We start from the raw sequence: 16,545 nt of genomic DNA, 5'->3' as shown, positions 1-16,545 counted from the left end.
TGCAAATTAACACTTTACATTAGCGTGGTGACTCTGAGGTCACTCTAATGTACACTATAAGCTTCATGCGGTTTAGGACAATAATAATAATAATAATAATTTTTTGGGGGGAGGGGGGCAGGGAAGCGGAAAAATCTTCGACAAGATACTCGGAGTGGGCCTTTAATGATAATAATAATAATATGAAATAAAATAACATATTGTGTCTAGATTGAAGCTAGCGCGAAAATAGAAAATTATTATTAAGCATTAATTAATTATTATTAGCAATAAGTATTAGTAAGAATTAATAGTAACTTCATAAGAATTATTAAATCTTAATATTAATATCATAAGGACTAGACAAAAACTTTCACCCAGCACAAGATTAGGTCCTATCTACTATCGACTATGATCAATATTCGAACTTAGACGGCAAATAATTCAAGGTAGGGCGAATTTTACTATTCCGTGAAATTGACAGTTGCTCTAGGGTCAAGTAATTTAGCCCTTTGCACTGGAGTGGCGACTCTGCGGCGCCATTAAAATTGTTGCAACACGTTCCAAAATTATTTTTATACAAATCGCCAAAGCTTAGATTTAAAAAATTGTTGAAAGTGTAACTGTTATATGAATCACGAAACGGAATTTCATATTCATAGAATAAATTTTGTTATATAAAATGGAAATATTAGAAGCCCGATAAATTATTTCAGATTTGCAGTTGAAATGGCTTCGAGTGCAAGGGATTAGACGTTCAATACGGTCAGCTCAAATAGGAGCCTGTCATTACCACGCGTTGAAATCACCGCTTACTTCTGCTTCCAGGCATTAAAATCACCGAGACTCAATCCTTTTGGCTTTCGGAAGATCCGTTACTATTCAACGCCATTTATTTCACTGTTAATACTGTAAAAATAGTCAAATCGATTGTAGCAACAGTCTCTATGAGCTACTTTATCCGGTCACGGATCAATGCACTTTCTCTATTTCCATTAACCTAGCTCAAGATGGAGTTTGAATTATTCTCCGGATAATTTCTCCGAGGATGCGAAGGGTTCTACTTTAGTGACGATTCAATGCGAACAATTGTGCATACTCAGTGTTTTGATAAGTAGATACACATTTCATGACTGTTTCTTAGTATTCTTAATATACTTAATAATTAAAGTATTCTATTTATAATAAGTTTATAATAAATGTTAAATTTGTACGTAAATTCGAAATACAAACTTAATTTTCTATGTAGAATATTATTCTATTAGAGAATATTATATCATTCTATATAGGAAGTGCTGTAAAAATGTAAGATGTAAGAATCAAGTTGTAAGGAAGTTGAATTCGTATTAAATTTTATGAAAATTACTATTTCGTATATGATTTTATTGTGCAAGATTTTTAATAAATTTGCAAAAGTGTAATACATAATTTCATGTTAATATATATTATACATTAAATTTATGTACAATTTCAAGATAACAATTAGATTCTTATATAAATTTAAAGGAAAATTCGTGTAATAAATATAAACGAATATTTTTACACTATATTGTAAAAGTACACAATTTATAGACAAAACAGGAAAATTATATTTGTATACAATTTTATAGAACTGATTCTTTTGCGTATGAATTATTAATAACCAAGTTTCTAATTTTATAATAAAAATTAAATTCATATTATAATTTACAATAAAAATGAACTTCTTTATATACTATCTACAAATCGGATGTCGATATAAATACTGATGTATGATACAAAGCAATTATAACAATTATATATTTACAAAATTTGTAAATTTACTAAAAACATTGCTCTTAACAAAATCATATACAAAAGCATACGTCCAATCATTCCACAAGCAGAAATTACATTGCAAAATGAAATTGTTTAAACCAAATTGAGAATTCAGGTAGCAAAACAGCAGGTCGTAAAGATTGAACAATCCACCTGCAATTTCTCCGTCCGCAATTAGACGTTTCTACGAGTTTCTTGCGGATATTTGTACAAGCGTTTCCACGAATCCGATGAAGCAACAACAATCGTCCGACATTTCGGTGCTTTTTCACGGCGCGGCGGTCATGTTAGAATCGCTGGGAGCCGTCGATCGGTTTTTGCGCGGTTGGCTTCGTGCCGTAGGAAATCCGAATACTTTCTAGCACTGACCTACAGTTCGCGATTTATTTCCTCGTGTCTTCCTCGCGAACGTAACGCGATCGTCGCGGCTCATTAACGTACGCGGAGCAACGCTGATTACACTCCTCGATTTAATTAGCTTTTACTCGGTTCCTGTGCTATTCATTGTTTCCGCATCGCCATGCAATCGATTTTCAAAATTTACTCTTCTTTTCTGTGATTCATAACGTTTTAATGACCGGTAAGTTATTATTTATTATTTTAGCTAGTTTATTATTATTGAAATGAATTACATAATTTTGTTATTATATAGGTTTTTATATATTAGGTACTTTTTGTGGTTATTAGAATGAATGAAGTAGAAATAGAAAGTATAATTTAATATTGAGTTATGGTATACTCAAATATTATTATATATAATAATAATATATACGTAATATCTTGAATAATATATGTAATATAATATATACAACAATAGAAGATTAAATAGAAACAGAAACTAAAAAGAATAAGAGATTAAGATTTAATCTTAAAACATGATCCAATATTGTTCTGTAATATTTGATATATTAAATAGCTTTCACGATTAATAAAGCAAATAAAATAAAAACAAAATAAATAAAATAGAGAAAATAGATGCTGTTTAATATGAGTGTTACAAAAATATAAAAATGTTAGTAGATTTGATTACAATATAATAGCAGAAGTGTTTACGGCCAAGTTTTATCTTAAACATTTATTTTTATTCGTGATTGTTACATAACAGTATTTGAATGGATAGATAAATGAGAAAGAATGTTCAAAAATATAGGAAGAATTTTTACATCTACTTTCACATGCTCCATCTACTTTTAATTCTATTATTTATACTACTGTTTCCTAAACGAGGCACAGTTAAGCTGCGTTTCATAATACGTACTTTTACCTTAACTATTTGTATTTTACAGTTTATTGCTGCATTATAATACTTATGCAAGTAAACAGACCAAAAGGAATATTGAAAATTATAGGTAGAATTTATGCATTCACATTCACGTGCTGTGCCTACTTTTAATCTTATTACCTATACTACAGTTTCCTAAAAATACACAATTAAGCTGAGTTTCATAATAGGTACATTTATCTAAAACATTTAGTTTTATAGAAGATTATTACATAACAGTATTTGCGCGAGTAGATAAATTAAGAAGAATGTTAAAAAGATTAGGAAGCATTTTTACATCCACTTTCACATGCTCGATCTACTTTTAATTGTATTATTTATGCTTCTGTTTCTTGAAGGGGGCATAATTAAGCAGTGTTCCATAATGGCTACATTTATCTTAAACATTTATTTCTATAGAAAATTATTACGAAACAGTATTCGCGTGATTAGATAAATGAGGAAGAATGTTGAAAAATATAGATAGAATTTTTACATCCACTATCACATGTTCCACCTAATTTTTATTCTCATATTTTTGCTACTGTTCCACATAGGAGCCACAATTGATCGGCGTTTCGCAATAAGTAGATCTACCATATTTGCTTTCTTTCGCTTCGGCGACGCGTCGCCTCGCAATCTGTTTTTAAACACCGTTCTTGTTTGCGCCTCTGCGGAACGTCGCGGATAATTTAAAAAAGAACGTCGCGCCCATTATCGCGATAAATCGCGATGATTCGCGAAACGTCGATTACTCTTCGGTTTAATTAGCTTTTACTCGCTTCCTTGGATTACCTTGTTCGTGTACAGTGTTGTATCCACTATTCAAAATTGACTCTCCTTTGCGCGTATGATGTACAAGCAGCATTTTACTGCCGTGATTACTCGTTCGCCTTATTACTCGCCCATCCGCCGATTCTAACGTGCTCGATGCAAATCGAGGATGGAAAGAGCTGTTGCCCCATAGCAACAGGCTTAATTTGATATACTCCAATTAACTGCGCGTGATACCCGCGTTTCTCCGCTATGCTTTTCTAGCCCAAAAACGAACATTTGTTCGCCGCGATTCTTTTCTTCGGCTCGCGAGCTACGTTTTTCTTCGCTTGCGAAGGAAATTGGAGAAGAAACGGATATTTATGGGGTTGCTACATTTATCGCGGTGAAAGCAAAATGAAAATGCTACGAATATGCTGCGAAAATACTGTGAAAATGCTGTGAAAATACCACGAAAATGCTTTGGAAATTCTGTGAAAATGTTAGAAAAAAATCTATGCAAATACTATAAAAATGCTATGTAAACACCATGAAAATGCTATAAAAATGCTTTGAAAATACCACGAATATATTATAAAAACACTATGAAAATGCGTTACAAAAATGTGTAACAACAACGTGTAAAAATAAAAAATTTGTTTCATCTTATTTTTTGGTCGTTGATCATTACTTGTTTTAAATCTCGCGTTAAATATTCCTTGTTAAAAGTTTAATTTTCTCCCAATTTGGCTAGTTATTAGCAAAATTATTATATATTTAATAAATACTTTATCGTCGTCTTTCAGCTTCTTATACAAGAAGCTATTTCATAATTTTCAAATGAGAGTGCTATGAAAATACTATAAAAATGCTATAAAAATGGGTCACAAATATGTGTAACAAAAATGTGCCATAAAAACAAGCGACAAAATGCAAAAATTGTTACATCTAAAGCATTGTCTCAACGAGAATTATTGTTTTCCGTGGAATGCAATTTTAGCGAAATTGTCTCGAAACTTTTCCTTTTCCCTGCGCATTAAAGGAAATCTGCATAATCATACGCGGACCGGTAATCACCTGTTTTGTTGCGCAACATTATTATAACTTGTTGTTACGTCGCGGAAGTTTATGCAAATATACGGTCTCGTGGGCGAATTTCAACAGGCTCTGTCTTAATGAAACATCTCTTTGTTCGTTAGCGCTTTCAGCAAATTAAAAAAGAGATTGCGTTGAGCGTACTTTGCATAAAATGTATTTTGCTGTAATTTTAACACGTTAACCCATTACCCTGTGCAATTAAAAAATCAATAAAATTGTGATAGTATCTAAATAGGACTTTTATTTTAATCCTATTTAAACTCAATTTACCACTATAATTATTATTTATTTTTTAATTTTCAATCGACACAATTTTCAGGGCACCTATAGGCGCCTTTTGTATCAGAAAGCGAAATCGCTAAGGCGAAAACAATGAGATAAGCACCTGTAGGCGTTCTCATTGTCATAAACGCGAAATTTCTAAGCACTTAAAGTCGACCACAGTAGCCTAGGTTTTGAACACACTTAAAACGAAACAAATAACAGAAGAAGCGTAATCCCGAATTGGAAACCACACCAGAAGCAACCGGCGCGCGATCGAAATCCGGTGATTAAACGCGTCGGATTAAGATGCGCGTCGCGTGCGGATCGTCGATCAGCGACTTTTAAGACTCCGGCTCTCTGGAGAACGAGTTATTGCGCAAGCTGTAGAGCAGAGCCAGTCCCGATCGAGAAACCGTCGAGAATCCGCGATCGCATCGATCGTGTTGCACGTGCACCTCTTGGTCCAGGGACGGACTTAGCCGCTGGCACACGCAGGTTCACGCAGGTAGGCGACTTCGCTGCTAATTACGAGTGACAGACAGGTGACGCAACCGCCTCTCCTCGTGCATCGGACGAGCGAACTCGTGGGAAATGCATCAGCGTGCACCCACGATGCGTCCCGGGACCGGCGACGCGACGGATGATCGCGAAAGTTGCATTTGTGCTCCGCGACAAGGAGAGTTCAACGCCGTTAGGAGCTCGGCTTTATGCAACGCTCCATTGTTCCTCATCTGCCGCGCATGGCTGCGCCGCGGAACGCCTAATCGGCCATGTTTGTCTCGAAGAATCGACGGGGAAAAGACACCATGGAAGTCGTGCCTTAGAGAATAGAGAGTAGAGTCTATGTCGTTCGGTTAATCTGCTTCGTCGTTTTGGTCGTTGAATCCATTGATTGCTTTATGTATTGTTCATTGTAATGTTGTTTTTAAGTGGTGACAATTGTTAGATGTTTAAGGAGTTTTTGTTGAAAATAATTTAAATGGGAAACTCGACAAATTTTGTTCTTTTTTTTTGTTAAAACGTTCTATGTGTCAGTGACGATACGATAGTCTGGCATTTAGGTGGAGTATGTTTTTATAAATAGTTGTGAATTATGATAATAGATGACGTTTAGACGATCTTCGTGTTCAGTGTTACTTTTGTAGAGTATTACAGAGTGTTAATTATGTATTATATTTATAAATATATTATGTATTATGATACATAATTATGTATTATGATATAATTATAAATTATAGGTTATGATATATTGTATGTATAACATATAATATGGTGTAACTATGATATAAACTTGAATATCTTATAATATATTATAATATATACTATAACTTAAAATATGTTATTATGTGTTGTAGAATATACCATTTATTATAATATATTATAAGTTTATTACAATATATTACAATATACATATACATATAATATTACAATATATGGTATAATATAATATACAACTTAAAATATGTTATTATGTGTTGTAGAATATACCATTTATTATAATATATTATAAGTTGTATATTATATTATACCATATATTGTAATATATTATAGAATATAGCATATATTATAACATATTATAAGATGTATAATATATTACGAGTTATACAGTATATTGTACTACATTATAGGTCGAATAATACATTATAGATTCTATAATACATTATAATGTATTGTAGATTATCTTATATATTATAGTATATTATAGATTATAGCATATATTATAACATCTCATAGGATGTATAATATATTATAACTTGTATAGTATTATACTATAATATATTAAAGGGTTGCATAATTTATTATAATATGTTACAGGCCATATCATATATTATAATATATTACAACCTACATCCTATATTCCAATAAACTATAACTTGCATAATATAATAACCTAAATATCATAATACACGCTTGAACATACGCAGGACAAATAAAAAACGGCGTGATAACCCCGGACACTCCCAGCAACTAGTTCCAGGGTTAACACCCTTAGAAAACGAAACTTGTTTGAGAAAACGAAGCAACTTCCCGGCTTCGAGATTGATAAAGTAAAGTGATCGACGAGTTCCTTCCTCCTTGAATCTCGTTTGCGAGCATCGCAACGAATATCCATGCGTGTGTCGAAATGTCGCTTGTCGGCGAGGCCGATCAGAGCCCGAAACGCGAGAAAATAATTACAGAAAGTGAAATCGTCTCGAGACTGTACGACAGTTTCGCAAGTAGCGAGAGAGCTCGCAAGAGCCCGCGAACGAATGAATGAATAATAAAACGCGCACGCCTAAGATGAGAGATAGATAGAGAGAGAGAGAGAAAGAGAGAGAAAGATGCCGGTCGTTATGCATGCGTAAGAATCGGTCGGTTTTCGTGCGAGATGAAAAACACGCGGAAGGCAACGTTCTACTCTGTATAGAGTGTACACCGGTTCCCATAAAATTCCTTACGGTTTCTGCGGCTGAATTGTGGCACACCGGTTGCATACCTTCGCCGCGTAACCGAGAACCGTGATAAATCTCCGCAGACAGCGAGTTATTATTTAATGACGTTGCGCCGCCGCGCCGCTACGGCACCGCCGATAAAACGGGGTTAATCCATCCGATCGCGCCCGTAAGTAATTCCAATTTCCTTCGGCAAACAACAAGAAACGCGACCTTAATCTCCATGAATCTTTGCTGCTTCGTCGACTTTCATGGTTCTAGCGATTCGCAGCTACGCGCGATTAGGGAAAATGCGCGCGATTTAACCAATCTAGTGTTTAGCCTGCACGATGCAGAGTGTGTTTCTATAAGGTATTTAACAGTTACTCAAAATTTAGAAATGGAGGATTTTTTAGGCTTCAGTATTTAGGTAGTATTTCTTTTAGTATTTCAAGCAATTTTTTCCTTTACAAAAATTTTCCCCGAATCGTTTTTATCGAGTTATTAACGGAAAACGTTGACCAATGAGCGGTAAGATCTGTCAGCGCGAGGCGATTGAGCCAGTCAGCGGAACTGGGCGTTGTCCGTTTCTTGGCTCGATCACCTCGCGCCGTTAGAACTCGATTTTCATTGGTTACTGCCTTTTGTTAATACTTCACCGGTTGTAAATATTTTTAAATTCTCATAACATTAGCAATAAATGACATTTATTTGAACTGTTTTATTTATTTTACTTTTATTTCATTTATCTTAATCATCGCGAAAGGTATCTATTACTTAAAAAATTATATAATAATATAAAAGCTTGTACTAGTATAATCTAACACTTTTACCTCAATAACAGATAACAAATTATGTAACTAAAATGTTAATAATTCGTTAACAAAGCCACAGATTTTTCGCTTCTCCATCCAGAAGTCCGAAATACGAAACAATAGGGATGGTGCTATAATTTAGCTCCACCTTATACAGTGGGCCCTCGACTTTCGCACACAATTGGTTCCTGAAAGCGTGTATGAACGTAGAATGTTCTAAAGTAGAGGGATATAAACGGTGTTTCAAAGTATTTATTTATTTATTTAGCTTTCGCGTATTTTCTTTATAAACTTGTGAAGAGTTAATCGAGTACCTTTTCTTTTACTTTCTTGATAATGATTTCTATAAAACTTAGTGCCCTTTTGTATCACTCTACATCATTTAGATATACGCACTTCATTGTTAAGGTTACGTTAGTAGTTAAAATTTTAATAAGTTAACAGTTAAAAGTTAATACTTAAAAATTTGTCTAGATGCATAAAGGCTTCGTTTATATTTTTAATTGTCAAAATCTTGACCTCTCGATCGGAACAACATTGTAATCTGATGGCTAAAGTCAGATGTTCCCTGAGATTGTGCGCATCCAATTGCAATGTAGACTGCGATATCGACTCGCGATGTCCGATGTCAGAGGAAACATTCGGCCACAAAGGCTTGCAATGTTGAATTTTTTCAAATGTACAAAATAGCGAATTGCGCGAAAGTATTGTAGAATGTGTGAAAATCGATGGCAGCCTGTACCTCTCAGTGCAGGTATATTCACCGAACGCGAGCTGGAGCTGGCGCAATGAATACACGCGCCACCTTCGCCAGGTGACTGTCGATAATCGAACGGAGAGTTGGTATAACGGTTCCCCGCGGCGATCTCCTTCGCCTCCTCTTCTCCACCGGCCCGAGTACGCTCCGCGCTGTTTATAGGCGGTCTCGACCGGGAACAGAAGTCATTGTCCTTCCGCTGCTGTTTATTTCGATAACATTTCAAACGGGATTTTAAATGATGGTAGGAGGCCAGCGACGCCGCCGAGGCTCACTGAGCTTGCCGCGGCCGACAAGATGGCGGCCGGACTGATAGTTTCGGGATATGTGGGTTACCATGTGACCCGGCCGATAGAGCCAGCTCTCGATTTAGTTTCGTCTACAGTCGGTCTAGAAAGTCTACGCTTCTCCGATCTTTTATTATAATTTTATATAGTTTTGCAATTGTAATATGGGCGATTGCGGTACCATATATGTATTGTTACTTCGATAGAATTTGAATGCAAGTGTACTTTTAATAGAGGTAGGGGAGGCATCGATATCACGGATGTTAAGGATATTACTTACAATGTTTCTATTGCTTTTTTATCTAGTGTTTATTATAATTATTACTGTTATTATTAGTAACATATCTCACAGATATTAAGAGTACTAGTTGCAATGTTTTTGGTGTTTTATCTAATGTGTTTTATTATTATTATTACTATTATTATTGTTAATATATATCGCAGGTATTAAGGATACTAGTTATAATGTTTTTGCATTTTTATTATCAGCTCCGTAAGGCTGATAACAGGACACAGTAATTGGCGCCTGTGTTTTTTATCAAAGTGCATATTTTCATAAATGCATCAAATCCGTGATCTAGTTACAACTATTTATACAAAGTTCTTACTTAACAGGATCTTGTAATTGTATTCGTCAAATATGTAAAATTTGCAACTCGGAATTTTGCATTTATTAAGAGTCTAGACATTAGTATACATTATTGGAGATGGATAAATTGAATTTTATATACGCGCATTATATTTAACGCGCAAAGCATCGCTCAACAGATGAATAAATTGGAAAATTCGATGAATACGATGGGTTCGATGAATTGATTCATTTGATGAATTCGATGATCACGATGAAAAAACCAATTATACAGTAAGAAAAACCTGAAAATGGACTGGACTATAATAAATACATGAAGGGTGTAGCTTGGGCAGATCTATCTCTTATATACAAAAAAAACTATGAAATGGTGGAACAAAATTTCCATATGCTTCTTTAATTGCGCACCATTTAATGCATTCAGAACATGTCAACATTTCGATACAGAACACAAGAATCTCCGATTTCATGATTTTTTATCGAAAGTTGACAATTTTATTGAAAACTCGACAATTTATAATCTCCCGATAGGCTTAAGAACCAGTCACCATTATTAGCACGGAGTCAATTTGACGTCAAGTTACCATTATTGATACAGTTACGTTACAGATATTCGGTAAGTGAACGAAACACGATAGTTAGTAATAGATATCTTTAAGAACGACCGGCGACAAGTAAAGTATTAATATGGAGTAAGTTTGACGCAGTCGCCATTATTGGCACGGAGTCAATTTGACGTCAAGTTACCATTATTGATATTCGTTAACCCCTTGACGTACCATTTTCTTCGCAGTCACTGCAATTAGGAATTTTTCAATTGGCACAATTTCTTAAAAGGGACAGAACATCAATGTTTATTTCGTGCCCGAATTTACTTGTATGCTTAAATATTAATAATAAGGGATTAGAATTTTATTCCAATTTTAAAGAACAGAATAACATCCATACTGAATTATTTATGACTAGTAATAATTTAAAAGAGTAATTAAAGTAAATTTTTACTAGTAAAAATTAATATCGAAATGAACGAAACACGATAGTTAGTAGTAGATAACCATAAGAACGGAGGGCGACAAGCGAAGTAAACTGAATTAGTGTTGCTAGCGCCTAGCGAAGAAATTTGTACGAGACGCGCGGATGGTAAAGTGTTAACGATTGTCGGAGGTAGTCGCTACGGTTCGTATCTGCCGTATCCAGTCCGGGCCCGGATCTCCCGCGCCGTAATCGTAATCGTCGGCTTGGCCAGATTAGACGATGCAGACTTCCTGTCGATTGCGCCGGCTAACGGGTCTTCCGGCCCCGGTCGAGCGATCGTCACGTTCGTTGAATGTTGAATGACTACGCACCCGGTTCGATGCTACCGCGCCGGTGCAACCGGAGATCGGGGATCGACGAATCCGTGACCGAATCGACGACTAGAAGAATGACCTAATTACACGTTTCGTACGAGGATCCTCGCGTACCGTTACACATTAACGAGCGCTCGACACCACGTCTCCTTTCGGCTACGTCCGTCGAAGCTCGTTAGCTTAAGGCTAATTCGAGGTTTCGCTGCTCGCGTTGCAACTATAATAACGAGTACGACTCGCGATTAACGTATCATGCGGATGGTATTGGCGCCAATTAATGTGCCCTATTCCCAGCCTCGCGGAGCTTTCACTATAGAAAATAATTTGAGCAATTTAAATATTTTTTGAGAATTTAAAGGTAAATTTTAGTCTTCTTTTTTGACTCATGGCGTATGTATTAAGACTTCTTTGAATATTTAGAGAAGGAAAGAATGAGACAAGTTACTGTGTGCCTGTGATTCATAAAAAGTCAGTGATACTGCTCCCTTCCTGAATACTATGCTATTTTCCTAATTACTCAGTAATTCTATTCTAATTCTAATATACCGATAAATCTGCATTAAATTAAATTACGATTTAATGTTTAGTATAATTTCATTTTTATGTCTTATTAGAAAAATGTAATATGTTTTATATTTTATAACAAAATTTGATATTAAAGAGGACTGTTTTAATATTTCTACTTTTTAAAATAATTTGAGATTTGAAGTTAATCACGCCAAATCTCTGAGCATGTAGCATAGTAATTAATACGTCGGGTGAAAAGTAGATTCAGTTACTGTGTGTAATTAAGCAATTAATTAATAAATAAATTACTCTAAATGAATTAGACCACTGAAATTGAAGTTAGAGAGAATAATTCAAATAAATAATCACCGTTTCGTTTTCTTGTAATTTTAATACAATTAATAATACAATGATTTATGATATCACACTTGAAACGATTTATTTTACTGAATATTGATCTTCATTTGTATTTTCTTCAGATTGTTTATAAGCTTTATGCAAAAAAAATTTTCCGCATTCGGTACGAAAAAATTAAGACAGTTTTTGTGGTATTTTAATAACTTTATTATTTTAACTTTCTTTTAACGAATAAATAATTGATTGAATTTAAATTAAAAAATTTGAGACATCTTATACAATAAATATAATTGATTTTGAAATACCAAATAAAATTTAATGGAAATTGAAATTTATTAAAACAATTTTTAATAGATTACTGTAAATTATAGTTGTATAGTATAGTATAGTAATACATAATATACATATAGTATACAGTATTATATAGTAGTACATAGTATTACATTATAGTATATAGTATACTGTAGTAGAATAGTATAATATTAAAATCATTGAACTACAAAACTTCAGTGTGAATTATTCAACTGGCTTAAAAATTGACTCAACGTTCTAAAAATAGCATAATTAATTCGACAGCTAATGTAAATATGTGCCAATAGTACACAATTCGAGAAATTTAATTGCTAATTCGAGAAGTGAGAGTTGAATAGGATTTAGAATTAGGATGAAGATCTGTAGTCTGCGGATGAAGTTCACCGGCCACTCCTTGTACTTAAAACACTTTCACATTTGATCTGTGCGTCGGCATATTATTTTTTATCATTCTTCGAACCATGTTATTAGACTCTATTCAGTGAAAGTACGTTTGGTCGAATGTTTTTCTAAAAGAAGAATGTTCCTGGAAAAACGTTATTTTCTTGTTTGTTCTTCGACACTTTCTATTCGCTGAGCAGTTAGTTTTTCTTAGGCTTCGAGAGACACTTTCTTTTGGGTTGCATTAAAATTCTATCAATAATATTATTATGCTTTTAGCTATTTCTCTCTGATACATTTTTTTAGAAACAATTTTACCCGAGATCCTAAGCCAAGAATATCTCTATACTCGACCTTTCTTTAATAATTATTTCAATCGAATATTGATAAGTCAATGTTAACCGCAACCTCTTAACGCAGTTTGACAAGTCCAACTTGTGATGAAAATTACTAGTGATAATTTATTGAATATAATTGTCACTTCGTTGTATAAAATTGGAATAAAATTGTAATCCAACGTTCTTAATATTAATAAGTATTCAAGAAAATTTAGGCAGACAACAGATATTAATTTTCTGTACTTTCTAAAGAATTATTGCACTTCTTATTTATTATTTTAACTTTCCCTTATTATTGAAAAAATTTCTAATTACAGTAACTGTGAAGGAAATGGTACGTCAAAGGATTGACACAATTTATTCATCTCTAATGATATACCATAATGGCTAATCTACAGAGAATATTATAATTTTTAAATTTATATTGTAATACTAAAATTTTTAAACATACTAATGTCTATCGTATCTCTCTATTGAAACCATTAAAATTTTATAAATAATTATTCCGATAACATTTACCACGGTGATACCAATCGTGTAAAAATGATTTCCCACACTAACTTCTTCGCTAATAAAAATATTTTTTATAAATATATATTTTTAACCAAAAAATGCACTTTAACGTGAAAATAGCGTATTAAAATGCTTCTTTCCTTTCTGTTTCAGTAATATGCTGATAAGAGAATTGGCGACCGCCTTGGTCGCCGTCCTCTTGTGCCATCTTCAGCTAACGGAGTCTCAGGTGAGCATTCGATTACTATACCGACTATAGCGATCGCTTCGCGAACAGCGTCGCATGATACCGCGGCTCCTCTTCGATCATTTCGCGCTGGTTTCACTTCGCGATTCGATTGCCCGTACCACTCTAATCTGTCTTTAACCCTTTCGGTACGAGCATTCTGTCCGCCATGACACACTAGCTGCACGAGGCGGCGGGACGTTATTTCGCATTTGGTCAGTCCTCCTTTATACGAAGATTTTCATAAACGTTAAATAAAAACTGTGTTCGATAAGACGTTGTTTTTTTAAATAGTAAGTCTTGCTTGTAGCTTTAATATTAAAAGATATTTGTATAAAATTCTGTTATTTATACTGGTTATCACATGGACGCCGGATATATCCGGCACTCGTATCGAAAGGGTGAATCGATAGTCTCCTGCAATTCACCTGGGAAACGCGCGCATACTTTCCGATGTTTACGGCGGAAGGAAATTCTGATGGCCTTGTGCAACGTGGTAGATGACGCGACCACTGAAACATTTCAATGCTGCACGTCTCTCGAACGGGTGAAGCTTAGGGTAATGCAGCGAATGTTGCAACATTCCCTTGTTTATACCGTTTGGAATGCACATTTTATATGCAACAACCTGTCACTTACATGGTTTAAAGGAATGTCTGTTTTGTTGCAATTTTATAGTTCTAATTCGCTCGTTGCAATATTGTTACATTTTCAGTTGAAAATAAAGTTTGATGGTTTTTGTATAAACGTTTGTGTAACGTTAATTTAAATCTTTATGAATCGCGTAAATTTGTTTTGACTGTTGCCATAGTACGAATAATTATAATATTTATATATTCTTTAGCCTTTTTTTCTAGCTTAAAGTTTGTCGTTATTGTAAGAAAATAAAGTATTATTTTATACTGTAATAAATTAATTAATAATGATGATTATATGATAATTAATAATAATAATTATAATTGTATTAGTAATATAGTATCATACTATATAATATAACAGTATAATAATTATCATAATAATTATCATAATAATTATATTATAAAGAAAAAATATAATTACGAATTAAACAATATTAAACAAGAATTCGAATAGTTTGTGTATTAACAATGATTTCAATCATGTTAAGAATGCTATTCTTAATTTCGTTGTAACGTAAAAACGCTGTTTTTAAATTTTGATTTAATATTGACATTACTTTATTAATCTACACTATTAAAAACGAAATAGTGTAGTGTAATAAAACGTTTATAATAAATATATATACTAAATATTGTGTAAGTATAGTAATTGTTCTATAGATATATTAAATGTTATAATTTATAATAAATATTCTATATAATAGATATTATAGTTTATAATAAGTATTCTAATAATATATATTACATAGGTATGATGAGGCGTCACTATGTGGACAAAACAAATACAGAAACTAATTAACGATGTTTCAATATCTCGTTTAATGTGATAGAATCAATAGCAAGTGACATTGGTCTGCGTTTCATTCACTTGGAAACTGGTCGATAAAAATTCCAATTAGCATGAAGACCCGCTATCTGCTTATCATATTCATCGGGCATTACAGAACGAGCATGCCGCAGAAATAACATTTCCAGAGCTTCGTCCATCCACGTTGCATTTCGTCAACCAGTGAATCACTTATCAATTGTCGTCACATCGCTCGAAACGACTCCTCTAAATTCTATCAGCTTAACGAGTGAATTTGTATAATTTTTATTTTACAACGCCTTCTTCATTAATTATCAAAGTGATTAGGATATTTTTGGCAAAGTTTTGTTTTCGGCTCTACAAATCTGTTATATTCGCTTTTTCAAATAATTTAATTTTTAATGACTTTTTTGGCTTAGAAATGAAATATCCAAGGCAAAAGTCCTTTTGACTTCTGTTATTCTTCGCTTTGTATTGAAAAATTTAATTTATGATAAAGTGGGAAGGTCGTTAGAAAAACTTAAGAATATTGTTAAATTATTTGAACTTGTTATAATTATTTAAAGAAGCAAAAAGTTTTCAACGAATTTATGTTTCTTGTAATTAACTAAAACGATTCTTATTTTGCACGAAGATCCGCAGTCTATTTATGAAGACTTACATTGATTTGCAACTTGTAAACGTTGAAAGATAGAATTATGTTTACTATAAGTGCACTGATAAGTTTTCTATTGCTTCTCTAAGATTTGTTTAAAGTTCTTTTTTATTATTTAGTAAATGCTTATGCGATGCTTGAAATTCTCCCTTAGCTTTTCTTAATTGTTAACTTCTCTGTATAGTAATTGTACCTTCCTTTCCTCACCTCATAATTTTCATCTGCTTGAATTAACGATACCGTTAAAGCCAGTCAGCAGTAAATTCTCTCGTATTTATTACTTTTTTATGAAATGATATGGATTTTCCGGTATGTCGATGTGTCACCGCTGCGATACGGTTGAGTGGACACTCGATGCCGTTACGTTAAATGTGTGACATACCATGAATCGGCGTTACTTGGATTCTTTCGAATAAATATTTATCTTATAATAAATATTTATCTTGT

The 16,545-nt window shown here is 33.5% G+C and overlaps 1 protein-coding gene across 2 annotated transcripts in view; it reads left to right on the top strand.

Annotated features, from left to right (window-relative positions):
* Positions 1 to 16,545, top strand: part of Uif (sushi, von Willebrand factor type A, EGF and pentraxin domain-containing protein uif) — a 96,902-nt gene that overhangs the window by 20,958 nt on the left and 59,399 nt on the right. For both annotated transcript variants that reach the window (XM_078177015.1, XM_078177014.1), the window contains exon 2: positions 13,925 to 14,000. In XM_078177015.1, the coding sequence (XP_078033141.1) occupies positions 13,929 to 14,000 (72 nt within the window). In that variant the 5' untranslated portion in view covers positions 13,925 to 13,928. The remainder of the gene's footprint in view (positions 1 to 13,924; positions 14,001 to 16,545) is intronic.

This window comes from Augochlora pura, chromosome 3 (genome assembly GCF_028453695.1).
Source record: "Augochlora pura isolate Apur16 chromosome 3, APUR_v2.2.1, whole genome shotgun sequence".
Taxonomy (NCBI): Eukaryota; Metazoa; Arthropoda; class Insecta; order Hymenoptera; family Halictidae; genus Augochlora; species Augochlora pura.
This window is presented reverse-complemented; position numbering and strand designations above follow the sequence as displayed.